This window comes from Ursus americanus, chromosome 3 (genome assembly GCF_024610735.1).
Source record: "Ursus americanus isolate L20-20 chromosome 3, mUrsAme1.1.p, whole genome shotgun sequence".
Classification (NCBI taxonomy): Eukaryota; Metazoa; Chordata; class Mammalia; order Carnivora; family Ursidae; genus Ursus; species Ursus americanus.
Genome location: NC_142129.1, coordinates 36,078,255 through 36,104,179, shown reverse-complemented (window position 1 = coordinate 36,104,179; position 25,925 = coordinate 36,078,255). Strand labels below are relative to the sequence as shown.

Here is a 25,925-nt window from a genome sequence, read left to right as displayed (position 1 = left end):
AGCAAGTTGGTACAGCCACTCTGGAAAACAGTATGGAGGTTCCTCAAGATGTTTCTCTCTGTTTTTGAACTAGAGAAATATAGTCAACAATTATTTCTTAAATGTTAATTTAACATATACTGACTATCTATAATTACAAAGATAACACTTTTTTAATGTACCATGAGGAATAGAGATGATGAGACCAAGGTTCTTGTTCTTGGGGAGCCAACAATTTTATTAGATGACAGATTTAAAACACGTATGCATATCATGTGGTAGGCCGTGGCTGGGCCTGCCCCATAAAAGCCTCTAAGTGGACATGAACATGGATGCAGATAAAGGAATGTGCCCCCAAATGCAAGCAAAGCACACATTCATAGCCTGGAACCTGGATATGCAGCCTGTATGGATGGCAATGGGCTCACACTGTAGCAAAAGTATTGCCTTATGTGTAGTATTAGTTATTTCTGGATGATGGAGAGCCTGGTGTTATAAAAGGTATGGAGTTCTGTGCTCCTCCAACCTGGGGTCATCTCACTCAATGTGGGCCAAGGTTGCTGCTAGACTTCAGATGTGTAGTCATGTGGAGGGATGATGGAAGGAAATCAGTGGGAGCTATGTCCACCAACCTGCATCCTTATCTGGATTACATGCTCTGTGCAGCTTACTTGCTGTTTCAGGATTAATCAAAGTAAAAGCCACCCTGAAATATGGCCCCTTGGAGAGCATCTTTGAATGGGCTGTGTGACTTGTAGGGATGTAGTAAGTGGCGACAGAGCATTACAAAGAGTCCTAAGAGTTGTGAGGAGGAAGAAACAATTCTGGTTAAGGCTTCATGAAGGAGGTAGCATTTGAGCTAGATCTTGAAAGATGGGATAAATTTTTGTAAGGTGAAGGTAGGAGGAAGGGCATTACAAGAACATGGAACAACGTGAGTGATAAAATGGAGGTAGGAGAGCAGGGCTGTGTCCTGGAAATGATAAGCAGTCAGTCCAGTGTGGCTTAAGAATGGGATGTTTATGGGGAAGCAGTGAGAGATGGAGCTGGAAAGGGAGTCCAAGCCAGGCTATGAGGGTTGGCATTGATCATTGGTAATGGAAACAAGGAATGTTTTTGACCAACTATTAAAGTAGTGAATTAGTAAAATAGGGAATCGTAAATAAACCTGGCAGCATTATCATGCATGAAACCTTGGTGACAAGACTGGAAGATCCCTTAAAGTGTCCAGGTTTGAACTGAGGCTATGTGTAACTAGAGGATAGGACATGAATTTTGAGTTTTATTGTAAAACTGATCGTTTTGGGAGGCACTAAAGAGAGCGGGGAACCATGTATGAAGTTGAGTTTTTGAAATTTGAACATATGGGAGAATAGTAGTACTGTGAACACACAAAGGGCACAGGAAAGGGAAACAGTTCGTTTTAGCAATATTGGATTGAGGTGCTGGTGGCACATTCAGGTGGAAATGTGCTACAGGCCTCTGAAAATAAGAGAAGGAGCCCAGGAGAGAGGTGGAGTAGGGGATGAGTCACTTATACTGAGGTATACTAAGTATATACACTAAGTATATATCCTAAATATATAACTAATGTAACAAGGAAGACATATCTAAGAGCGCCTTGGAAAATAAAAAACACTGCGATATTGGTATTTATAGTTTATTTTGTTTTATCAGCTGTTAAATTCTCAGAAACCAACTCTTATCCCAGATTGACCTCTTAACTGGCAGGTAAAATTGTCAAAGGACTCACTCATTCTTGTGTAGAAATGTGATTCCTGTGACACTGAATCGCCAGATCTTTCTAGTCTATAATAGGAGAAATACACGAACTACAGGACTAAGATTAGGGGAGCACATAACCGCGAACCACAGCTCAATTACAGATATTGGTGATCGCTAAACTAATTCAACTTGAGGTGTTAGCGAGGTGGGGCATGGCTGTGCTTGGGCCGAGGCTGCACGGAAGCGGGGGAAAGGTTAAACAGAAGAACGCGAGGCGCGAGGTAAAAATGAGCTAAGCTGATTGCGTAGCTCCCGGTTGGCAGCTGGCCGTGGTCATCAAGCATACTCGCTCCATTGCTCATCGCCCGGGAACAACTCAAGTCTATTCCGAGGCGGGGCCGCTGGGAAACAGGGGAGGGGTCACGAGTAGGGAGGCAAGCGCGCAGAAAAGCCCGTTGGGAGGAGATAGGAGAACTTCCCCACCAAGCCTTACTACATTTCCCAGAAATCAGTGCGGCAGCGAAGCGTTGCTCCCTGGGCGCTACTTGAAGATTTGCGACATGGGATTGGTAGTCAGCATCCGTCGGCCGCCGGAGGTAAGACTCTAGTGGGGAGATCTAGAGCGATTGGCTAGTGAGAGTTCGAGTCCCGCCTACAGATGGTGACGACAGGCGGCGGTCTTGCTACTTAAGGCGTCGTGGCCCAGCCCGCCCCGCCTTAGCTCCCGCGCTAGAGAGAAACATGTATCGTTTCCGATCACAGCTCTTCACGGAGATTTCTGCTGCTACCACCGCCCACTCGTACCCCCGCCGCTTCTCGCCTCTGTTGTTAGCCGAAGACTCGCCTCTTAGCCGCCCGCCGCACAGACGCACGAGTAAAAAGTGCAGCTCCATCGGCTGATCCTCGCTAAGCTCCGAGTTTAGGCGGCACCGGGCGTCCCACGATGCCGAAGAATAAGAAGCGGAACACTCCCCACCGCGGTGGCAGTGGTGGCAGCGGCTCAGGGGCAGCTGCAGCGACGGCGGCGACAGCAGGTAAAGGGGTATCCCCGCCGCCGGCATCCCAGTTGCCGGCCGGGCTAGCGAGTCTCTTCTCTTTGGGCATCGTGGGATTTGTAGTTTCATCCCTCTGGGTATATGTGTCGGCCGGGAGCTTTGCTTTGCTGGCGAACTACAATTCCCAGCGTGCCCTGGGGTCAGTACCTCGCGCGATTTGGATCTGGCTTGCGAACCGAGCTCTTGGGCACCGGCCTTGGGGGTGGGGGGTTTGCGAATAGGTTCTAGGGCCTGAGAGTGGATCCCGGTGGGGTGACGGATTGCTGGGCGGGAGAGGCACTGTTCTCAGAACCTGGTGCTTGCTCTTCAGAGCTCACCCTGACGGAGGGTGGGCCCGAGATAGGGTTTGCGTCTTGCTGTCAGTGGTCGCCTTTGACCCACCGACTCCAACGTGGAGTTCTCGAGTATGCCAAAGGTCCGGCGGGTTTGGCCCGGCTCTTGCGTCACGAGGCCCGGCCCTTGCTCTGTGGGCCCGGGGTGACGCAGAGGCGCCCGTGTGGCATCCCTTTCTGTGCCTTCTTAGGCATCCCGCGTGTCCACTTGGCTGGGCGGAGGCGTAGGAGGCTCGGGGCCACTGTCCCAGCCAAGGCTCTATTCCTACTCCTAACTGGCTCCTGCAGAAATCCCGCGCCCCCGCTTCCCCTGCGGCGGGACGGTCCAGGCGACCTTCTCCCCGGGACAGAAACCGCGGTCTCCTTTGTGCTGCGTTCTATAGGTTCTGTGCCCTGAGGCAGGGATGGGCGAGGTGGTGAAGAACTCAGGGTACAATAGACCAAAAGTTTAGATTTTTTTTGTATGCTCACTGCAAAGTTGAAGCTTTTCCTGGATGTATAGGTGCTTGGATGAACTAATGATTCTCTAGTACCAACTATAGGGTTAAGAAAAAAGGACTTCAAAGCAGAAAGTCCTATGAGTCACCACTAAACTTAAGTATTAAGTTAAACTGGGTGAAATAATCTCATTTAGTGATTTTTTTTGGTCGAGATTTTGAAGTTATACATTGGAATTCTCAGACTTTATCCCATCGGAACTGCTACTAGCCATTATGTATTTGTCAACACAATTGCTAATCCGACGCTCGGAATGATATGCCTTTGTTCATTAATGAATAGTCCGGTTTTCTTGTTAAAGAAAATTGGAAACTGGAATTTAAAACGCTTTCCTGTAGAATTTATAGCAGCATGAAAACTTTTGTTCCTGAATTAAACATTAAAGTAATTGACAGTAGGAATGAATTATTATAGTTGGCAGTTTTTTTCTTTTGTTTATATCGCTCTTTATTTTGATTGTATGCCCTCGATATTCACGAAATTCATTCTTGATCAATATATAAAATACAAAATTAGTTTATTGTTGCATCTGATTACTCTGTGTGAATAGGGGATACCTCTGTTCTTTTCTGTATTTCAGCTTTTCCTCCTCTGAAATAAATTTGAATTGTCTGGGAGGTCCTTATTCATTTTATTCTACTTTAAGTTTTACCTTTTGTTGGTGGAACAAATGGTGGTGAAGCAGCAAGCCAAAGTCATTTTAAAAATTGTAACGATGTTACTAATCGTTTCCTCGAATCACAAACGAACCTTTATTAGAAGCTCCGAAATTTCCTTCCGAAGTTTCCCTTCTTCCTGGTGCTAAGCGACTAACCTCAGGTGGTAGTGGCGGATTGACTCTCAGTTTATCTCGAGGTTCTTTACTCATCTCTCATCAGCTTTGTTGCTGTTGTTGTTGTTTAATTTTCACTAGAAAAGGTAAATTCAACACTGAATTTTAGCATATTTAAACAAATGGAAAAGACTTCTGTTAGTTTATAAAACTGTACAGGCTTTGAATATCTTCGGAAATTTACACGACAACTTGTTAACTGTGCTTACTTCTGGTGAGTGGGGTATGCGGAGGGATTTACTTTTTTAAAACCTTAATTTGGTTCCACATGAATGTATTACTTATTAAATAAATGAATAAGTAATAACTGAGAAGAGATGGAAAGTTGTCAAAAACTTGTACTTACGAGCCATTTACTTTATTGGTATTTTAAAATGACGTCTAGAAAGAGATGGGATTCAAATGAGATCTTAATATGTACAATCAAAAGCTAACCAACTTTCCTACCACTTTAATTGATTTTCCATTTAAATTCTTTCTTGTTTAAGTTAGTGGAAGGTTCTAGAAAGCTGATAAAATTGACAAGTATGCATACTTTTCATTGCACTTAAAGAGAATTTTTTATGAAAGAACAAAACCTTGTTAGTAAGTAAACCCCCTAAGATATAAGGACTTTATGTGTGTAGAGTGCCACCTAATTAATATTACTTGGGATTGCCTGGTGGGTAAGCTTGATCTAGATATCAGGCATTCATACAGCGTTCTTTTTCTTGATTTGTTGGTTTTTGTTTGTTTAACCTCTCTTTCCTGGAGTCTTAGAAACTGATTGAAACTTAGAGAAAGCTGAGTAAGAGCTGTATAGGTATACTCTTCTGGGCAGTTTAGAAGGAAACTGAATATGAAAAGTAAAAAATATGAATTGACTTGTGAATATGTATTAATAATAATCAGATGACTCTCAACTATTCCCATGACTTCAAATCATGAAGACAATGTAGATAGATCCAGAAATAGAGTATGATGTCATAGGTCTTGGTTTATTTGTTTATTCCTGCCCTAAGCACTCTGATTAATATGTTCCGGTATCCTGGCTTCATAGCTTATTCTTTATGTTTTCCTACCTTGATTGGCAAAGTTATTCTTTGGGAAAGCAAGCAAATATAAAGGCTGCTTGCCCCCTGGTGTTGATTTAAAAAATCAGCCAAATTCTATTTTGATTAAAAAAAAAACCTCTATAAAAAATACCCCCAAAAAACTAAACTTAGCAAGCTTAAACCTTAGAGGATTAAAAAAAAAAGAAAAACTCTTCTTAAGGTAATAAGTGCCATGAATTTCTTGAACATAAGCACCTGGTGATGTTTGATGCAATCTTTGATTTTACTGATAAGGGAACTTGGGCTCAAAGGTGAATCAGGTGACAAAGTCACTTTTGGGGCCGAATTTGAGACTTAACTTTAACTCAGTGCTCAGTGTAATTCATGACTGAGCAGTGCTTTTATTAAATCTCTGCAAAACAAAACATAACTGTGGATTTATTTTTTAAATTAATTTGAAGAAAGATTCTAGTTTTAAAAAAGATTTTATTTTGGAGTGCTTGGGTGGCTTAGTTGGTAGAGCATACGATTCTTGATCTTGGGGTTGTGAGTTCAAGCTCCAAGTTGAGTTTAGAGATTACTCAAGAAATAAAATCTTAAAAAAAATATTTTATTGTTTAGTAACAGCCCTGATGTTTTAAAACTGTTGGATATGTTAACCTTTCTTTTAAAGGTGAATTATCCGACAGGCTATTATACTAGATCAAAAACCACAATTTCTATTTTACTCCCTCCCCCCCCTTTTTTTTAAATAAAGATTTTATTTATTTGTTTGAGAGAGAGTGTGTATATGTGCAGGGGGAGGGGCCGAGGGAGAGAGAATCTCAAGTGGACTCTGTGCTGAGCCCAGAGCCCAAATGGGGCTTGATCCCGTGACCTTGAGATCATGACCTGAGCTGAAATCAAGAATTGGATGCTTAATTGACTGAGCCACCCAGGCGCCCCTCCTTTTTTCCCCCCCTTAATTCAAGTTATCTTTAAAACTACCATCTCTTAATGTCTTAATTCTTCACATATGGTGTGTAACTTAAAAATTAACCCATTTACCATGTTTATGTTTACCAAGCTCAGTCATTCTCCTTGAAAAATATACTTTTCTTATTATTATGACCTATAATTTCATATTCTATTTCTGGATCTATTTTCATTATCTTCATGATTTGAAGTCATGTTTGGAAGTACTTTTTTCAACCACAATACCAGTTTTTGATATATTTCTGAAGTTGATGTATATTGTAAATAGTTGGTGGTCTGAAAAACAGGTGAATTGACTTATTTTAGAATATTTATGTTCTTTTGTAGCATAATCACCCCTTTTAAATAAGGTTGGGTTTTTATTACTGGATTTCTCCTAAGTAAATGTAAAAATTCCCAAGTTAAATTTTTGAGCGTATGGCAACACAGTCATCTCCTTCCACCCTTTTTTACCTAATAGGTGGCCAGCATCGAAATGTTCAACCTTTCAGTGATGAGGATGCATCGATTGAAACAATGAGCCATTGCAGTGGTTACAGCGATCCTTCCAGTTTTGCCGAAGATGGTATGAGTTTTAAATTTAAATTTGCAACTTTAGATAAAAGGGTGTTTTAGGTATAAGAATTCTTAACAGCTAAGGCACACTATTACTGTTTCCTATCTGCTTTTTTTCCTACTTAAATTATAATGGTTAGTTTATATTATTCCTTAGGACCAGAAGTCCTTGATGAAGAAGGAACTCAAGAAGACTTAGAGTACAAATTGAAGGGATTCATTGATTTGACCCTGGATAAGAGGTAGGAGATACTGGAAACTTTGTTTGTTCTGTGTGATTCTGATCAGCCACTATGTGCATTACATGCAGTTCTCTGATTTAACAGTATTTTTTTTAAAGCCTTATTTGTTTACATTGGATCTTTTAATGTTTCTTGTTCCTTTGTACTTTTAATGTAGGTAGGAGCATGCCACTAGAATTTAGATTGACTAAGATTCGTTATTATTATAGCGTAATAGCATATAACTGTATTTGATTACAATTGAAATGGATTTGTTGGATTAAAAGTTAATCTTCAGCTGAAAAGAACAGCTAAACTTTGCTTTAAGCCTCTTTTTTTTTTATAAAGATTTTATTTATTTGACAGAGAGAGAGAGACAGCCAGCGAGAGAGGGAACACAAGCAAGGGGAGTGGGAGAGGAAGAAGCAGGCCCCCAGCAGAGGAGCCCAATGTGGGGCTTGATCCCAGAACGCTAGGATCATGCCCTGAGCCGAAGGCAGACGCTCAATGACTGAGCCACCCAGGCGCCCCTGCTTTAAGCCTCTTGTCCACTAATTTTGTTGCAGACGTGAAAAATGTAAAGAGAAATTGAGAGAGAGATAGTGAAGTTTTTATAAGTCATTGACCTGTGGTACACTTCAAATGGATCTTCTGATTTGTTTTGAATAGTGCGAAGACAAGGCAGGCAGCTCTTGAAGGTATTAAAAATGCACTGGCTTCAAAAATGCTTTATGAATTCATTCTGGAAAGAAGAATGACTTTGACTGACAGCATTGAACGCTGCCTGAAAAAAGGTAATGTCGTTATTTTTGAGTCAGGCACAGAACTAAAAAGGAATTTGCTACCTTCTTTGCAGTAATATTTATTAATGGAAATGGAAAACTGGTTCACTCTTTTAACTTTACAATTGTCAAGGAATACACCATGCTTATTCATGTTCAAAATGAGACCTGTTAGAAGCTTTGTTTTTGTTTATGTAATAAACAGCTTGAAACTAGGATTGTGGAGGATTGTCAGCCTTGTTTATATTGGAAGATGTGATTGCCATTCTCACGTATAAGAAAGTCTTGAAAGCTTGTGTCAGATTTTAACAAAAGTTATTATTAAAAAAGCCATCCTACTTCATTTTCCTGAAGTTGAAAAAGTATAATCACATAGCTCATTTTCCCTTGTAATTCCTTAAAACCTCAATCATAGCTGTGGCTGACGTCACTTTTCAGGATATCCCTTGGAGTATTTGAATTCTAGAACTTTGTAATAGAGATTCTGGAAGTCATATTATAATCATAGAACTTTTAAGAATGAAGAGAGAACTTAAAAGATTAAGTCTAATATTACCAGACTTCAGTTTTAGGAACCACCAGAATTAAAAAGATCTGGGGCTGCCATCTTAATTATTTTGCCAAGTAAGAACACTGTGAGAATAATGACCTTCTGTCATTAGGTCTTTATTAACAAAATATTTCTAGCACCAGGAATGTGGGAAGCACACATGCTCTTTTAAATTGAATGAGCTTATTACCTTTATGTCCTTGTTTTTCTCACTTTACCTCAGGTGAAAGCTTTGTCATGAATAGGTGTTTGGAAACCTTTCATCCATTCCATCTCTTTCATTGTTCAGAGTAAAGGCTTAGGAAATGTGAGATTGGTCTAAGGTTATGTAACTTTCTTAGTGGTATAGTTGATAGCAGAGCCAGCTTTTTTGAGATATTACAAAGGCTTTGAAAGAGGTGTTTACATTGAAACTTGCCTATAATGGTAGTTGAATTAGATGACCTTTAAGAATTCCATTCCAATCTGCTTATTTTATAGATTTTTAATTTGTCAGGTAATAATTTGGTGTCTACAGTTTTTGTATGGTTTTAAAGAATCCTTTATTTATTTATTTTTAAAGATTTTATTTATTCGAAAGAGCATGCACATGTAAGCAGGGTGGGGAGGGGCAAGCAGACTCCACTCTGAGTGCGGAGCCAGATGCAGGGCTGGATCTCACAACCCCGAGATCAAGACCGAACCGAAATCAAGGGTCAGATGCTTAACCAGCAGAGCCACCCAGGTGCCCCAAAAATCCTTTACTTTAAATCCGTTGTTTATTTAAAAAAAAAAATCGGGAGGGGGAAACCTTGAAGGTTTAGTTTATCTCATGGGCTGTACATCTGAAATGCTTGAGAGACTAATTCAGAGGCTACCTGAGCACTGTTCTGTGAGTACATGAAAGATCTGGAAGGTCAGGTCAGCTTGAAACACGTTATTTTGCTGAATTGTTACACTGCTCCCTTAAGACAGATGTTAATTTCCATTTCACTGCTGAGGAAATACGTTTTGAGAGTAAGAGTTGTAAGTCATTAGCTAATAAGTGGTGGATCTAGAATTTGAGTGAGGTCGGTTTCCAGAGTTTGAGCTCACTAGGTTTGTAGCTCAGGTCAAAGCTTAGAACATATTATGGGGTTTTGTAAATGGTAGATAATATTTTGGAATTGTACAAATTTGGGAAATCGCTGTCTTAATAAGTCCTCTCAAAATAATTGTTCAGGGTCGTACCTTTGCTTTTCTCACAGGTAAGAGTGATGAGCAGCGTGCGGCTGCAGCATTAGCATCTGTTCTTTGTATTCAGTTGGGCCCTGGAATTGAAAGTGAAGAGGTTTTAAAAACTCTTGGACCAATCCTAAAGAAAATAATTTGTGATGGAACAGCTAGTATCCAGGCCAGGCAAACCGTAAGTATATGATTTTTTAATTTATAAATCTATCTAGGCATGACATCCAGATACTCTGATGAATGATCTAGGAAGGTTACATTTTTTAAAATAGTAGGTTTTTAATTAACGTTTTACTTACATTTGTCTTTTAGTTTGAGTGAGCAGACTTCATAGGACAAGTGCTTTCTTAAATTTTCTGAGATACCATAGAACATCCCAGCTAGAGCATATCTCTACATCTTTGAAATCAAAGGTCATGTGCTGATAGGAAATACTATCTTGAGTTATTTAGGATGACTAAAGAATAATTTTGGTTGGAACTTAAATGATCTAGACAGTGTTTATTGGGTGGTTACTTTTTATTCTAAGAAACGTAGTAGGTATTTTTAAAAAACTTTGGCTGCTGTGGCCTACAAGTCCTTATGAAAAAGCGAAATGCTTTATTTCCATGGGTGGATTTGGTTAGGTGTAGGAATCTGTAACTTGGGAGATACTCATCTAGTCATGTCATGAGGTTTGAAAAACTTTTCATTCTCTAATTGTTTGGTGATTATCACTCATGACCGTTGACTTTAGATTGTGGGGTTTTTTGTTTGTTTTTGGTGCGTTTAAAGTGATTCTCACAAACATCTTTCTGGGTTTGGAAAGTGGATTTGACTCTTAATGGATCTTAAGAATCTTAATGGATCTTAAGAATTTAATCTTAGATTTGAATCTTAAGCTGTTTTCTTAATAAGAAACCAGTTCAAGTTTGAAACTTTTTAATACTTTTAATACCGGCTTTTCACATTAGCTTTCTCTTTAGTATTACTTAAAATAGATGACACTGATCTTTGTATCAGATAAACCCTGAAATCTTAGTGGCTTAATAAAAGTTTATTTCTTATATCACTGTAAGTTGGCAGAGTCCCTGGGTGCGCATCCTGCAGCACTGTCCTACCTTTAGGTCCTCCGTATGGCAGCTATGGGGAAAGATGGGGAAAGAAAGAAGACAGATGCCCAGGCCAGAACACATCACTTTAATGGCCAGTTTCTTGGTTTACCAACTATATGGAGGCTGGGAATAGTTAAGCTGTTTCCCCAGAGGCAAAGAAAGAGAATTTTGGTGACTTTATAGGAATCTCTTGCCCTCTAGCAGTTCGTAATCCCAAAATAGCTAATTGAGCTTTTGCTGTTTGCATTTTTATCCCCTCTTTTGGATTTTCATGCAACTTTTAAATCATGCAGGACTAGAGGTATTTTTGTTGCGTGTGTGTATGTTGTCGTGTTTTTTTTTTTTTTTTAAGTACGTTTGATGCTTGCGGTGAATTAAAAAAAGTACTTGACAGTCCTTATATTAGCAGAGGGAATGTGGGTAGTTCTAATTGTTAAGCTACCTTTTTTCTCTTAGAGGCTTCAAAAGGAGAGATGTGACTTTGCCTCTGCTGCTTGTTTGGGATGAGGGATTACAGATTGAAAGTTTCCTTTATTGAGAATAATGCCTAGACTACTTTTTAATTTTAGCAATGTCCAGTTTTTACTGGGATGAAATAATGAAGATAAAATAGTGACACCAAGCAGATTAATGCCACAAATGTCCTCACGATACCAGGAACTTGGGCGTGTGAATGGTGACTTTAACAACTTCATGCTTTAGTGGCACTTAGAACAACATGAGAGGATTTTAGTGAAAACATGGAGAAAAGGGAAATGGAGAATAAAAAAATCTCACAGATTATAAATTGTTTTTATATGATTTTTTTAGACAGTGTTCTGAAAATTAATGGCTCCTGTTTATATTGAAAGCAGATTGTATATAAATTTTGTATTCTGAGCTCCATCTTATTAGGTAACTTACACGGTGATAGTCTTGTAGTGTCATCACTTATTTAGCCTGCCCCCTGCCCCCCGCCAAGCAAAAGGATTCCTGACCGGTTTTCATCATATGCGGAAAAAAGTGAAGTTCGAATTAATGAGACCCTTCTTCTGGTGGCAAGTTTGAGGACAGTTATTGAAATTTTAGATTTCTGCTCCTGGTGTGCTTATTTCTTGGAAACTGATTTCTTTTAGAAGTTTTCATAGTAGAGTCTTCATAAAAAGATGAATATAAATGGTTTTAAACGCTTAAAAGCCTATAGCAAACTTAATGTGTTTTAAAGGTTTTTAATAGAGTAGGCTTCTTTATCTCCAGTATGCAAACTTCATCTCTGTCTTTGAGTTGGAGTTGGAAGTTTAAAAAGGGTCTGTTGGATTAAAGAAGGAAAACCTGGGAGATATTGAGTAACTTCTCTAAAGTTGTACTGTCAGTTTGGTAGCACACACAGCTTGGGCTGAAACCCACTTCGCTTAACTCTTGATCCTATATTCTTTCTTTTTATTATTATTATTATTATTTAAAGATTTTTATTTATTTAAGAGTGAGAGAGAGAGCATGAGCAGGGAGGGGGCTGTGCAGAGGGAGAGGCAGAAGCACAATCTCTGTCACAGGACCCTGGGACCAAGACCTGAGCTGAAAGCAGACACTTAACCTACTGAGCCACCCAAGTGCCCCCTCTCTTTTTATTCTGTGCTTGGGACCAACGTAGTCATGTAGTTGAGAGAATTTTCACATTGAATTATAAAAGCAGGAAAACACGGAAATAATAAGAAAATTACAAACATTAATGTCTATATTTACTTTTTTTCTTTTTTTTTAGTGTGCAACTTGCTTTGGTGTTTGCTGTTTTATTGCTACAGATGACATTACTGTAAGTAGAAAGCCCTTGACTCCACTTATTTGCACAATTCAAATTTAGGGTGGTTACCTTATTTCATGTTCTTATGCATTAGGAGCTGTATTCAACTCTGGAATGTTTGGAAAATATCTTCACAAAGTCCTATCTCAAAGAGAAAGACACTAATGTTATTTGCAGCACCCCTAATACAGTGCTTCATATCAGCTCTCTTCTCGCATGGACATTATTATTGACCATATGCCCAATCAATGAAGTGAAGAAAAAGCTTGAGATGTATGTACTTTTAGTTTCATATTTTATAAAAACAACATTTATTGACATAATTGGTTGTGTTCACACAGTAATGACTAACTGTTTTTTAGGCATTTCTATAAGCTTCCAAGCCTCCTCTCTTCTGATGATGTCAACATGAGAATAGCTGCTGGTGAATCTTTGGCACTTATGTTTGAATTGGCCAGAGGGATGGAGAGTGTAAGTATCTGATGAATAGAGGAAAAAGATTGTGTCGCAAGGATCATTATTCTACCATTATCTTCGTAATTAAGAATTGGATGATAACTTTGGAGTATGGCCAGCTTGAGAATCAGGTGATTGATTGCCCTGCTTCTTGGCAGTGGTGGTAAAAATTTTAAGAGTGTAAACCGGTAGGGGTTGGTAGAGCAACATTTGAGTGTAGTTTATTACGTTTATCTCTTGCTATCTATAGAACTCAAGTTTAGGGACGCTATTACTCATGGAGAGAGTTATGTACTATAGCCTGTGTGGATCTGCTTGGATTTCTCAGACACAGGGCACATTAAGGTGATTCAGGCATGGATGCATTATAATAAATGTCAGACAAATGGGTGGAATACTCAGTCGACATAGGTTTAGAGATCAGATGAGTTTAGTCACTGTTTAACTTCTCTAAGCCAAAGCTGAAAGCAAACATGGCCCTTGAGACTGGGATATGTGCTTTGCAGTTCCCCACCCACTGTCTGTCCATGGATGTTTGTTACCTCAATTTGACTCTCAAAGGTGTTTGAGTTTGTGATAGGTGACCAACCTTAATGGTTTGCCTGGTTCTGTTGCAGGGTTAGCACTGAAAGGTCTGTGTTCCAAGAAACCTCTCCTCTCAGGCTAACTGGGACATTTGGTCATCCTGGTTTGTATCCCTTATTGTGAACCTTGGGTTTCTCATTAGCTGCTTTTTAATGTAAGAACAAAGACTATATTTCTGGCATGAAACTTTTTCTGAAATTAAATATGTTATTTGACAGTGTATAATTCCATTCTAGTCCTGTGTTAAAAATACCTGGGAAGTGTCTTTTTTAGGCTTCCCCGAGCCTCTCCCCTTTTCTTTAAAGGATAGCAGGGTAGGAATGGAAAGAAGTTATTAATGCTTTCAGTAACGAATGAATCTACTTATGTGAGAAATTGGACTCTAGTTTAGCAATCAATTTAATTTTATTGAGCTAGTTAATGGCTCTTTAACCTCAAGGCACAGAAGCCAGATGTCCCAGTTTTTTAATCTTCTGTTCTTCTATGGGCTAAAAATGGTAATTTCTTTTCTTTTTCCTTTGAAGTGTATCTTAAAAGTAAAATAATAATGCAGTTTAAATTATACTTGTTGAATTTTTTAAAAATTTTGTAAACGTTTATTGTTGCCCATATATCTGTGTTCTCTGGATTTAATAAGTCGTATGAGATAGCTAGGAGAACTCAGATCAAATTAAACATGTTTGGATAAGTCCTTGTTTAAGGACAAAAATGACCTGGTTACAAAACAGTACCTAGTGTTTTGTTTGCTATTTTTGTTAAGTAAGCTTTTTGAAAGTTGCGAGTGTGTGGTTGCGGTTGGGTTAGTTAAAGAGTGTTCAAAAAATTAATTAAACCATGTGTTGATGAATACATAGGCTGATTTAAATTGGGTTTTGGTAGCATTCATGGCATTGAAATATTCAGAGCCTTTTGCTAACATAATTATAAGTTGACACGAAGAATTTGGAATTGTTTGTGAGAGCTGTGTGTGGTTTATTATGCATGTTTGCTGTATAACCAAACAGGTAAGAGTGCACTCTGTGCCACACTCCCAGGTTCAGATCTCTTGTCCACCCTTACTAGTTGGATAATGTTGGGCAACTTCTCTGTGCCTCAGTATCAGTATCTTTAAAATGGAGAATAAAATAGTAACTATCTCATAGGGTTGTTGAGAACCTAAGACGGATGCAGTTGAAGGTAGTAGCTATTACTGTAACTGTTCATTAAAGTGAGGATTACCTCCCCCTTCTGGCAGTGATCTTTTAGTAGTGGCCTTTTAGGGGCTCTCTAGGATAACCTATAATAAGACAAAGACTATTTACTGGGCAGAGTTACAGATCTTGGGAGCCACATAATGTGCTGACTCAGGAAAACATACCAAAATATATATAGTGTAGACAGACCTTCCCCAGTTCTTCCTTTTTTATCCCCCACCTAACCTGACATGGGAAGTGCTACAAGAAAGAGACAGACTGACAGACACACACACCCTTGTGTGATAATGGCTATGCTATTTTTATTATTGATAGGAGTTAAGGTGTTTATTTGTACCTCCAAGAGCCCATTTGTCCCTGGGTATATAGTTTTACTGTCGACTTATCCTAAACTGCAGTAAATTGGCTTTTGGAAGCTATTAATGGACTATTTTTATGTTTTACATTTTCTTTCTCTTTAATGCCCAAAGACGTTATGGAGACATTTCCTTACAATATTTAACATTTATTTTTCCAAGCTACTACTATATTGAGCTCAGTGATTCAGACTATAAACTAGATTGAGTTTTACTGATTGCAGAGGTCAATTACAGTGGGAATTCTCAACCTCTGCACTGTTGATAGATTACTGGGCTGTATAATTTTTTGTTGGAGGAGAGTCAAATCAAGGTAATGGCAAATAGTAATACATTTCATGGCTTCTCTTCAAAAGGGATTAAAATATCTTCTTAGCTTGAGTAATTTAATTACTCGAGTTGTGTCCCTGATTTAAATGCTTTATTGCTTATTTGAAATATGGCCAGTATATTAGAAATTAGGTGCTTTAGGCATTACTGTTAGCTTGTACTTTTGGAATAAGAATATTTGGAATTCTGGGGTTGTGTGCTTTGGGGACTGAGAGCCAAAGGATAGAAGCTGTGTTGGTATTTGTGGTATCTCACTTTCACTGAACTTCTTTGAAGTCCCAGGAATGTCTTGAATATGGTAGAAGCACAATAAGTATTTGTTGAATGTATTTGGATGTACTTGGAAGGGGAGTGTTAACTGTAGTGGTAGTATATCGTCTTGTCAGCATTTCTGGGTTAAAACTTCTGCATGATATTATGAATGTGTTAATGTGTGCCTGTGCGCCAAGATTTCTAAAGAGCTCAGAGATTTGTGGTGCGTTTTTTACCCCTGCTGGGTATTTTCCAAAGTGGACCGTTCTTTGTTAGCACTAGGAAAGGTTGGCGGGGGGTGGGGGGGACCCAATAACAAACTAAAACAAAATTGCTTTTCCTGACTAGGACTTTTTTTACGAAGACATGGACTCTTTGACTCAGATGCTTAGGGCTTTGGCTACAGATGGAAACAAGCACCGTGCCAAAGTGGACAAGAGAAAGCAGCGTTCGGTGTTCAGAGATATCCTGAGGGCAGTGGAGGTAGGTCTTTTTTTTTTAAAGTAGACTCCACGCCTACTTTGGGGCTTATACTCATGACCCCAAGATCAAGAGTTGTATGCTCCACCGACTCAGCCGGCCAGGCGCCTGCTACTCATTTGAAATGAGATTGTTTTAGGCTAACCCGTATGATTGGGTCATTTTCTTGATTGAACTTCACTTTTGATCAAAACAGTTTCCTCCTTTTAAGCCTGGTTTTTAACAACATACATAAAGATGACTTTTTTTTTTTAAACAAAGGGAAATTTAATTCTGATGCATAGAGTTACTTTTTTTTAGGCTAAAAAATATGAAGATTTCATAGTTACGAAAGTATATTTCACTTTGTTGCACTTGCCATCATTTAAGCAATGGTGCTTAGCACATATGTATTTAGTACATTGTTTTTTGTGAATGGTAAATTATTGCCTGCCCGTCAGTACTTTTTTTTATTTATTTATTTTTAAAGATTTTATTTATTTGACAGAGAGAGACAGCCAGCGAGAGAGGGAACACAGGCAGGGGGAGTAGGAGAGGAAGAAGCAGGCTCCCAGCGGAGGAGCCCGATGTGGGGCTCGATCCCAGAACGCGGGGATCACGCCCTGAGCCGAAGGCAGACGCTTAACGACTGAGCCACCCAGGCGCCCCTCCGTCAGTACTTTTAAACAAAGACTTTTGTATTCTCCCTGGGAAGCCTAGGTGCTAAAAACTGAAATAACAAAACGCAGCGTTTAAATAAGGGTTTAAAATCATCTGATGCTTGAGTACCTTCTATAGTCTTCTAGCCTGTTTGAATCTGCCTGGCAAATAAATTGATTTAGAAACTTCAGGGATTTGGAATAGAATGCATGGTTAAAAGGAAGTGTAGTATAAGGGCAATTTTACTGTGGAGAATACCAAAGTCCTTTTTTGTTTTTTTTTTTTTGGTTGGCCAGGTAAGAAATATTTCTTGGATATAAAGAATAAATATCTCAGGTTCTTGCTATCTGATAGGTAGTTCATTTAAGAGTAAGTATGTTACCAAAGAGTCATCAACTTGACATGTATATGAAAATTTAGAATGGGAATTTAAAAAAATAAAGATGCTAAGACCCCATTCAGGTCCAGTTTTGAAATGTTCCAGTGATTCTCATACATAGCCTGCTTAAGAACTACTTTCTCCATTTTAATCTAAGTAGAACCTAGGGTATAAATTAGTATAGAGATCTGGGATCTGAACATTGTGGTTAATGCCAACTGTAATTGCATTATTGTAATATTTTATATTTACTCTGGTTTTTATAATCTAAAACACAACAAAATCCTGAAACTTGAGCAGACATCTGTATTAACAGTTGATTCTTTTGGTCTCACAATTTTAGTGTGGCGGTATCCCCATATTAAGCCATTTTCTTGAATAACTGCAAACTACTCTGGGACACCTGGGTGACTCTGTCGGTTAAGCTTCTGCCTTTGGCTCAGGTCATGCTCTCTTGTGGTCCTGGGATCGAGTCCCGTATCGGGCTCCCTGCTCAGCGGGGAGTCTGCTTCTCCCTCAGCCCCCCACCCTACTCAGGCTCGCTCTCTCTCTCTCTCTCAAATAAATAAGTGAAATCTTCAACTACAAACTACTCTGTTTGGATAATGTTGCCTCCAAAGATAAGATAATGGCATGTTGTGGGTTTTCTGGATTAGACCTAACATCATATTTTCTGTCTGGATGCATCCTCTCTGGATAATAGATTTTAAGAGTCAGCAGGATCTGAGCAGACCCTGTCGACAGACCACTTGGCGTAAGCCAGCCATCGCACACAGTGTTGATTCTCCTGAGAAAGACACAAGCCACATCTCAGTGTATACGAGCCCTGACGGGTCTCTCGTGTGCCTGTCACTCTGGCACAGCAGTACTAAAAGTAAAAGCCCTTTCCTTGCCTCATAATTCTGATCTGTGGCGCCCTCCCTCCTAGGCCTTAAACACCCTCTACTCTCCATCTCAGGATTTCTGTTCCTCCCCTGCCCTTTGGCTGGCTTCCGTGTGCTCCAGCTCTGCTTCAGTGTGCCTGCCGGAGAAAGGTCTGGCCTCACAGCCTTGCTAAGTGTTCCTGTTTCTTTGCATTCACTGGAATGCAGCTTTCTCTAAAAGACCCTTGATGGATGGAGGTTGTTAAACTGCTACAGAGGAGAATTCTTTATTTTAGGTGTACTTGTTGCTGCCTGTCATTTCTTTTCATTCAGGAGTCTTTTAAGCTCATGTATTTCTTAAATCAGCAAGCATTTAGATGTTAGGTACCTTGATATACAGTTTTCTTATTTCAGTTCCATTACAACACTTAAGCAGCAGAATTCTTCTTAAGGAAAAACGGAGACTAAAGGCATAGTAAAGAACAGTAAGTAGCAAAGCTGGAATTGGAACCCACTGTACTGTGCTGTGTTTCAGCGGGGCCAAGTGCTGCAGATAGGGCAAGTGAGAGAGAGTCAAAGTGTCCATTGGATTTGTCAGTTAGCTCTTTGGTGGATGACCTTTACAAGTGCAGCTTTAGTAGAATGATGGCAGAAAAGCTCGATTGGGGTGGATTGAAAAGTGAATGGGAAGTGAAGAAGTGAAGATGGTGTGTCTTGACTGTTCTTTTTAAAAACTTGGTTGTAGGGGCACCTGGGTGGCTCAGTCATTAAGCATCTGCCTTCGCGTCAGGCTCCCTGCTCCACTGGGAACTTGCTTCTTCCTCTCCCACTCCCCCTGCTTTTGTTCCCTGTCTCGCTGTCTGTCTCTCTCCCTGTCAAATAAATAAAACCTTAAAAAATAATGATAAAAACTTGCTTGTAATTGGAAGGGGAAGAGAGTTGATCATCGGACTGTGGGAGGGTGCGTTATGGTGTCTTGTGTAAGATGCTGGATGCGGTTTATGGGAGAAGGAACCTGTGGAGAAGGGAGCATTTGAAAATATAAATGAAAGATTGGGAGTATGATGTAAACAGCATGATTTGCCTTGAACTGAAGAGATTTAGGAGAGGAGTAGGTAAGGATGCAGATGAGTTTAGAGGGAGTTCTTTCTTGGTGTCTCAGTGTTTTCTGAAATAAGGAAGGCTGAAATAGTAGAACCCTGTGGGTTTTTTTGAGCTGTTGTAGCAGACCAGCTACTGTATGTGTTTCATAGACAGGCTTTATCTTATACTTTGAAAAACTCTGTGGGAGGGATGGAAAACCCCAATTTGACAGGTAGGGAAACAGACCCAAAGGGGGTTTAAATTACTTGCCTAATGACAAGCTAGTGAGTGGCACACCCATGTAAGTCTAGAGTTCATGTTCTTTTCTCTTCCACATTATATACTGTGTCTGCTGAGAAAGAAGGGGGCTGGGTAGGTGTGGGGAAGACGATTGGAGTGGTCAAGTTCCATCTCCTCCTCTCTTCTGTCTCCGTCCCTTCGTGATCACTCTTCCATAGTCATGATTCATCAAACAATGGAGTGGCCAGTTTTTTACATCCCAAGTTCTGCCCCTATTCTGGCTGACTCCTCTGTGCATTTGGAAAACCCTATCCTGTATTTGTTCCAGTGATCTTTGCTTCCATTTCCTTTATTTCCATTCACTTGATTCTCTCCCACGCTTATACTTTAGAAATTGTCTTCTGGCGAAATTGTTCCATCTCTGAAGTCTTAAACTCAGTTATTCCCTCTCGTTTTCTTTCTTTCTGTTTTATTTTTTTTTTTTAAGATTTTATTTATCTGAGAGTGAGAGAGAAAGAGAGAGCACGCACATGAGTTGAGGGAGAAGGAGCGGGAAAAGCAGACTCCCCTCTGAGCAGGGAACCTGATGTCGGGCTCCATCCCAGGACCCCAGGATCACAACGTGAGCTAAAGGCAGATGCTTAACCAACTGAGCCACCCAGGCGCACCCGCTCCCATTTTCTTAGTAAGCCTGCTCTTAGACCCTTAGAGCGCTCTAGGTGCTGGTCCTACCCCATTTATCTTCCTTTGACACCTGCTTCCCCTCAGTTCCACCACTCATATTTGGGGGCATCTTATCTTTGACTTGTCTTGCAACCTCCTCCTCTTCCCTCCCCACCTCACCCCCCATTTGTAGACCAGTACAGATAACTGAGTGCTATTGAAATTTAAAGACATTCACAACAATGTGGTTTTGCCAGTAGTATTTATCCGAACTCAGTTGTGCCAAGTCTACGACACAAGTTCTACACCCTTATATTAGGATAGTACTTTCTAGTCTATTCACATCTCAGGAATGGCAGTATCAATTTAAGCCATATTGTTTTCTTACCTCAGCATGTAAATATGTCTATTTAGAAATTGTATTTATGTAGGATCTCTTTAAGCCATCTTAATTCCTCTTAAAATTTTGGTTCTTCTGTTGTCTAGGAACGGGATTTTCCAACAGAAACTGTTAAATTTGGCCCTGAACGAATGTATATCGATTGCTGGGTCAAAAAACATACCTATGACACCTTTAAGGAAGTTCTTGGATCGGGGATGCAGTATCATTTGCAGGTGAGTGAGTGATCTCTTTTCTGTGTGTTCGATTTTAAATTAGGGAGCGGTTTTGAATGTAGTACACTGAATGGGCTTTTGAAGTAAGTGGATGTGCAGAATGCTTTCAGCATGATACAAAACTGCATTTTGTTTATTACATTTATTTTTTAAAGTGGAATTAAGTATGAAGCTGTTCTTTCTGTATTGTATAAATCCAGTGAAACATCTCTAAATTCGGTAGAGCACTGTTTTAACTTTACTGGATTCAAGGCATTTGAAACAATTTAGTCTTACAAAGAGAAACAGAAAATAAGTGACCTAAGTTCTTATTTATAAGCTCCACATAACTTCTGTTAATTAGATTTCACTTTATGTAATAAAAAAGAGCTGATATTTAATAATAAGCCTTACTACTCTTCTATTTTACCAAAGTCAAATGAATTCCTTCGTAATGTATTTGAACTTGGACCCCCGGTGATGCTTGATGCCGCAACACTTAAAACAATGAAGATTTCTCGTTTTGAAAGGGTAGGTTTTGTTTTTGTTCTCTTCAGAACTAAATGCATTGAAGAAAAGCAGAGCCGAAGCTTTGATTCTACCAGGCGATAGGTATTTAGTGGAGTCTGTGGGCCTCTAGTGCCTCATGCTGTTTCAGACACAACTGCTAGAAACTGGGGTGCCTGGGTGGCTCAGTTGGTTTAGTGTCTGCCTTCGACTCAGGTCGTGATCCCAGGGTCCTGGGATTGAGCTCTGCATCGGGCTCCCTGATTGGTGAGGAGTCTGCTGCTTCTACCTCTGCTACTTTCTCTCTGTCAAATAAATAAATATAAAATCTTTAAAAAAAAAAAAAAAGTAGAAACTTCACTGTATTTAGAGTATGGAGGGGTTGTAATGAATAATTTTGTCCATAATCCCATTAACATAGAAAAAATCCTTTTTTGTTTTCTTTTATTCTGTTAACTTCTTATATTAAAGAATAAATATTTACATAGTGCTTCTTTTGTATCAGATAACTAAGCTTACTTAAGTACCAGATTCATTTTGCAAGTTAAGGAAACATGTGCTCAGAGAGTTTGTAACATTCCTTATAATTTCACGTAACATTTCAAAAATCCTTAATTATATTTTTTAGGTTTTTACTGAGGTAAAATTCATGTAAGATAAACTATTTTAAAGTGTATAAACCAGGGCATTTAGTACAATTACAATGTTGTACAACTCTCTGTCTAGTTTAAAAATATTTTCATCATCTCAGAAGGAAACATACCTTTTAAGCATTCACTTCCCATTTTCCCCCCAACTCCGCTCCCCCCGCCCCCGCCCCAGCTGCTGGCAACCACTCGTGTGCTTTCTCTCTCTGCATTTACCTATTCTGGGTATTTCATATAAATAGACTCATATAATGTGTGACCTATTTTGTGGCTTTTTTCATTCAGCATTATGTTGCCAAGTATCATCCATGTTCTAGCACATACCAGTATTTCAGTCCTTTTTGTGGCCAAATAATACTCCATTGTGTGGATATACCACGTGATTATCCTGTCATCCATTGATGGACATTTAGCTTGTTTCCACTTTTTGGCCATTGTGAATAGTGCTGCTATGAACATTTGTGTACAGGTTTTTGTTAGGGCACCTATTCTCTGTTCTTTTAGGTATATACCTAGGAGCAGAGTTGCTGGGTCATATGGTAGTTCTGTGTTTAATTTTTTAAGGAACTGCCGAACTGTTTTCTGCAGGGACTGAATGATTCCCACCAGTAGTGTATGAGAGTTTCAATTTCTATATCCTTATCAACACTTGTTATTCTAGCTTTTTTGGTTTTGTTTTGTTTTAAATTATAGTTATACTAGTGGGTGTGAAGTGCTTAATCATACATGTATATATCTAATTTTTTTTTAAGATTTTATTTTTGGGAGAGAGTGCATAAGTGTGCAAGTTGGGGGAGGGGCAGAGGCAGAAAATCTCAAGCAGATTCCTTGCTGAGCACGGAGCCCAGTATGGGCACAACCCTGAGATCATGACCTGAGCTGAAACCAAGAGTTGGAGCTTAACCAACTGTGCCACCCAGGCGCCCCTGAAGTGCTTAATTATATTTTTATAGATTCTTTATAGTTAATCATTTTTATGATCATATAATTGATTATTGGGTATTTTAATATCTTTACATATATTTCTGTTTTGAATTTTTTCTCAGAAGAAATCTTCACATGGGAATACAGGGCCAGATTATGACTTTTTGATATGTACTGCCAAATTACCTTCTAAAGTTATTCTATCATTTTTAATTATTTCTAGTAATGAATGAAGGCACGTAGCTAATACATATTTGACAGCATTGAGTTTTATGATTTAAAAAAATTTGTTAGTTTAATTGGCATTAAGATGGAACCTTACTATTTTAATTAATTGGGTATTTTGGATATTGTGTTCGAGATTTGTTTTCTCTTTGATCAGATTAAGTGTTGATGCATTTTTAAAAACATTTTGTTGGAATTTTCTTGGTATTTTGCATATTTGATTAATATTTTTTCTTAATACAGAATAGCTATCATCTATTATGTTAATTTTCCCTCTTGTTCTTTTTGTGTGTTTTATAAACACTTAAAATATTGAGAAGGTTGAGTTAGCTCATTTCTCTCCTTTTTGATTTTTATTCATCCTTTCCTTTATTAGAGTATCTTAAGCTTTAGTGATCCGCGTGTCGCATGTGTTTTCCTTTCCTTCGTTTCAGCACCTGTATAACTCTGCAGCCTTCAAAGCTCGAACGAAAGCTCGAAGCAAATGTCGAGATAAGAGAGCAGATGTTGGAGAATTCTTCTAGATTTTCAGCACTTGGGAGACCACTTTCTAATTTTTTTTTTTTTTTGTAATTTCTTATTATTTAAACTAGAGACAGTTTTAATCTTGGGTCAGCATAGATAGCTTTTGTAGCAGGGGTTATATTATAATTTAATGTACAGTATTGCAAATGGTGAGTTCTGATTATTGAATATTCTTTGTAAATCATTAAACATAAATAAAGTGTAATGTTTGGTCATTTTCTATTTATGAAGAGAGCAAAAATATGGTATTTCCCTTGATTTCATAATGGGGAAAACTACCCAAGGTTAAGTTTCTCATACTGTGGTTGTCCAAAAATATTGATTATAATGATGTAAATATACAAGGTATTTAACTTAAGATGTTAGACAGGGGAGTTCTGGATACAGTTTTGGGAGCTAGTTCTTCTGGAAAAGAAGAAATAATAAAATAATAAAATTATTTTAATTTTTAAATGGAACCTAATTTAATTTTGTCACTGGGATCAACAGAGACTTACACCATGAGACCTTACAGCTGCATTTAAAGGTCATTCAGTCCAGCTATTGGGAGTTCATGAAGAATTAGCATGTGGCAGAAAGGCTGCTAACCTTAACCTCTGAGGGTACTGACACATTTTATCTGCTATATTCTCGTATTTTCAAATAAAGATCTTTTCACATAAAGAGTGCTTCTTTTATAATAGAAGAAAATTTATGGGTCTGAAGTAGGGTTCAAAATGACCAACCTAGGTAGGGAGAGAGTGAGACAAAACTTATTTTGTATATTTGGACACATGAAAAAAAGTAGCATTGTCATTGGGAATATTATTGTAGAGTAATGTGGCCTATCATTGGGATTCTAGTTACTGATTTCTTTGGTATTAGCACAGAAGACAGTAGTAGGAGGCATGAGGGGTCGGGAAGCATGTACACCGTAGAGAAGAACCAAAATCAGTGAAGGTACTTCCCAAAGTAGAGTTCTTCTGCATTCTCCACATCTCTGGGAGGTCTCATGGGCCCCTCCTTGCACACAGGCTGGCCTGTGGGGGTGCTCTTGCTGCTTCCGGTGTGCAGCCCGGCCCTCAGATCCTGTGCAGAGGAAGACCACCTTGGAACCCAGAACTTGAGTTTCCATGCTCTCACCTCCTTGTACTCCTAAGTAGGTAAGAACCGTGGAAAAGAGATTGCAAGTAGTGTCCCCCCCCCCAAATTTTCAATTTCCTGTATGTATACGTACTTTTAAATAATGAATTTTTATTAAAGTGATCTATATACATAACTTAATGGGACTGCAAGGATTGTAAGGAAAAATATTGGCTCCTGGCTCCATCCTTTTCCATTTCTTGGGGTATTTCAGTCTTGTGATTTTTCCTAGCACCTTGGTTTCAGATTTCTAAGTAATAGGCTTATACTGCTTATTTATTAACTCACTATGTTTAGACATCTGACAGCTTCCTATTTGATAGATGAAGATTTCTGCCTTTTTTTCCTCATTCTCCTAGTGTTTTTTCATTAAATTGGCATTATTGCATTATAGTGACCATATTTCTATATTTATTCTCAAACTAGTTTACTGTGCTTCCATTTCCATTCTCAACATTTTGTCTTGGTTTTATGTTTACATCACTAATTCTTCCAAAACAGTCCTAGTATCTATTTTTGACATGGTCAAAGCTCAACAGTATACTTGTTTCAGTCGAAGCTAATTTCTCTCTTACCCATGTATACAGCTGTTCTCTGAGACGTCATCATCCTGGGGTTTGTTTTCCTCTCTTTAGGGTTGGAATCTGTGTTTCCTGGACACTGTGTCTTTGTTATTAGATTAAATAATGGAACATTTCCTTCAGTAACTCCGGGAATGGGTGCATGGGAGGTCAATTACTTTGAGAGTACTACATGTCTGAAAGGTAGTATGGCTTAGTATATACAATTTTAGGTAGATAATGAAGAATTTCAAAGGTGTTCTATTCTGATTAAAGTGTGAGGCACCATTTTTATTTCTGATTTCTTTTTTTTTTCTTTTTTTGTTAGAGGCTCTTGAGTGTTCTAAAATTGTGTGATACTGTGCTTTGGTGGCCCCTAGCAATTTGGAAAGTGTAAGTTCTTGACCCTGCCCTGCACTGCACATACCCCCCAGCCAAAAAAACCCAACTGAACACACACACGCACCCATTTTCTTTGTGCCCAAACCCATGACATAACTTGAGCTGCTGGATTGAGTCTCTGACCTTATTTTTCATTCATTTATTTTTCTTTCTGGGGATTCCTGTAACACAGTTTTCCAATGCTCATGAGATGACCTGCCCGTGTTTAGCTCCATCCTTCACTTGCCTCCAGCTCCTGAGGCGGCCTAGATTCTGCGGGTCGTCTCATCCGTGATCATCCTC

The 25,925-nt window shown here is 39.0% G+C and overlaps 2 protein-coding genes across 2 annotated transcripts; both read left to right on the top strand.

Annotated features, from left to right (window-relative positions):
* Window positions 1–2,324: 2,324 nt before the first annotated feature.
* On the top strand, window positions 2,325–2,604 carry LOC148110367 (uncharacterized). Its single transcript, XM_087860892.1, has one exon. The coding sequence runs from the start codon at window positions 2,446–2,448 to the stop codon at window positions 2,602–2,604; it is 159 nt and encodes a 52-aa protein (XP_087717018.1). The 5' UTR covers window positions 2,325–2,445.
* On the top strand, window positions 2,501–24,017 carry IFRD1 (interferon related developmental regulator 1). The gene is made up of 12 exons (XM_045792815.2): window positions 2,501–2,738; window positions 6,891–6,995; window positions 7,143–7,227; window positions 7,876–8,000; window positions 9,765–9,922; window positions 12,580–12,630; window positions 12,713–12,891; window positions 12,981–13,089; window positions 16,139–16,273; window positions 20,624–20,752; window positions 21,167–21,262; window positions 23,469–24,017. Exons 1-12 carry the CDS (start codon window positions 2,648–2,650, stop codon window positions 23,556–23,558), a joined length of 1,353 nt encoding a protein of 450 aa, XP_045648771.1. The 5' UTR covers window positions 2,501–2,647; the 3' UTR covers window positions 23,559–24,017.
* Window positions 24,018–25,925: the final 1,908 nt, after the last annotated feature.

What these genes read in the sequence shown, in the direction of transcription:
- IFRD1 (XM_045792815.2), top strand. Translation starts at nt 2,648, where the DNA reads ATGCCGAAGAATAAGAAGCGGAACACTCCCCACCGCGGTGGCAGTGGT. An exon ending in TGGCCAGAGGGATGGAGAGT is followed by an intron (nt 13,090 to 16,138) that starts GTAAGTATCTGA and finishes TTTCCTGACTAG; the next exon opens with GACTTTTTTTACGAAGACAT. An exon ending in ATATCCTGAGGGCAGTGGAG is followed by an intron (nt 16,274 to 20,623) that starts GTAGGTCTTTTT and finishes TCTGTTGTCTAG; the next exon opens with GAACGGGATTTTCCAACAGA.
- LOC148110367 (XM_087860892.1), top strand. Translation starts at nt 2,446, where the DNA reads ATGTATCGTTTCCGATCACAGCTCTTCACGGAGATTTCTGCTGCTACC.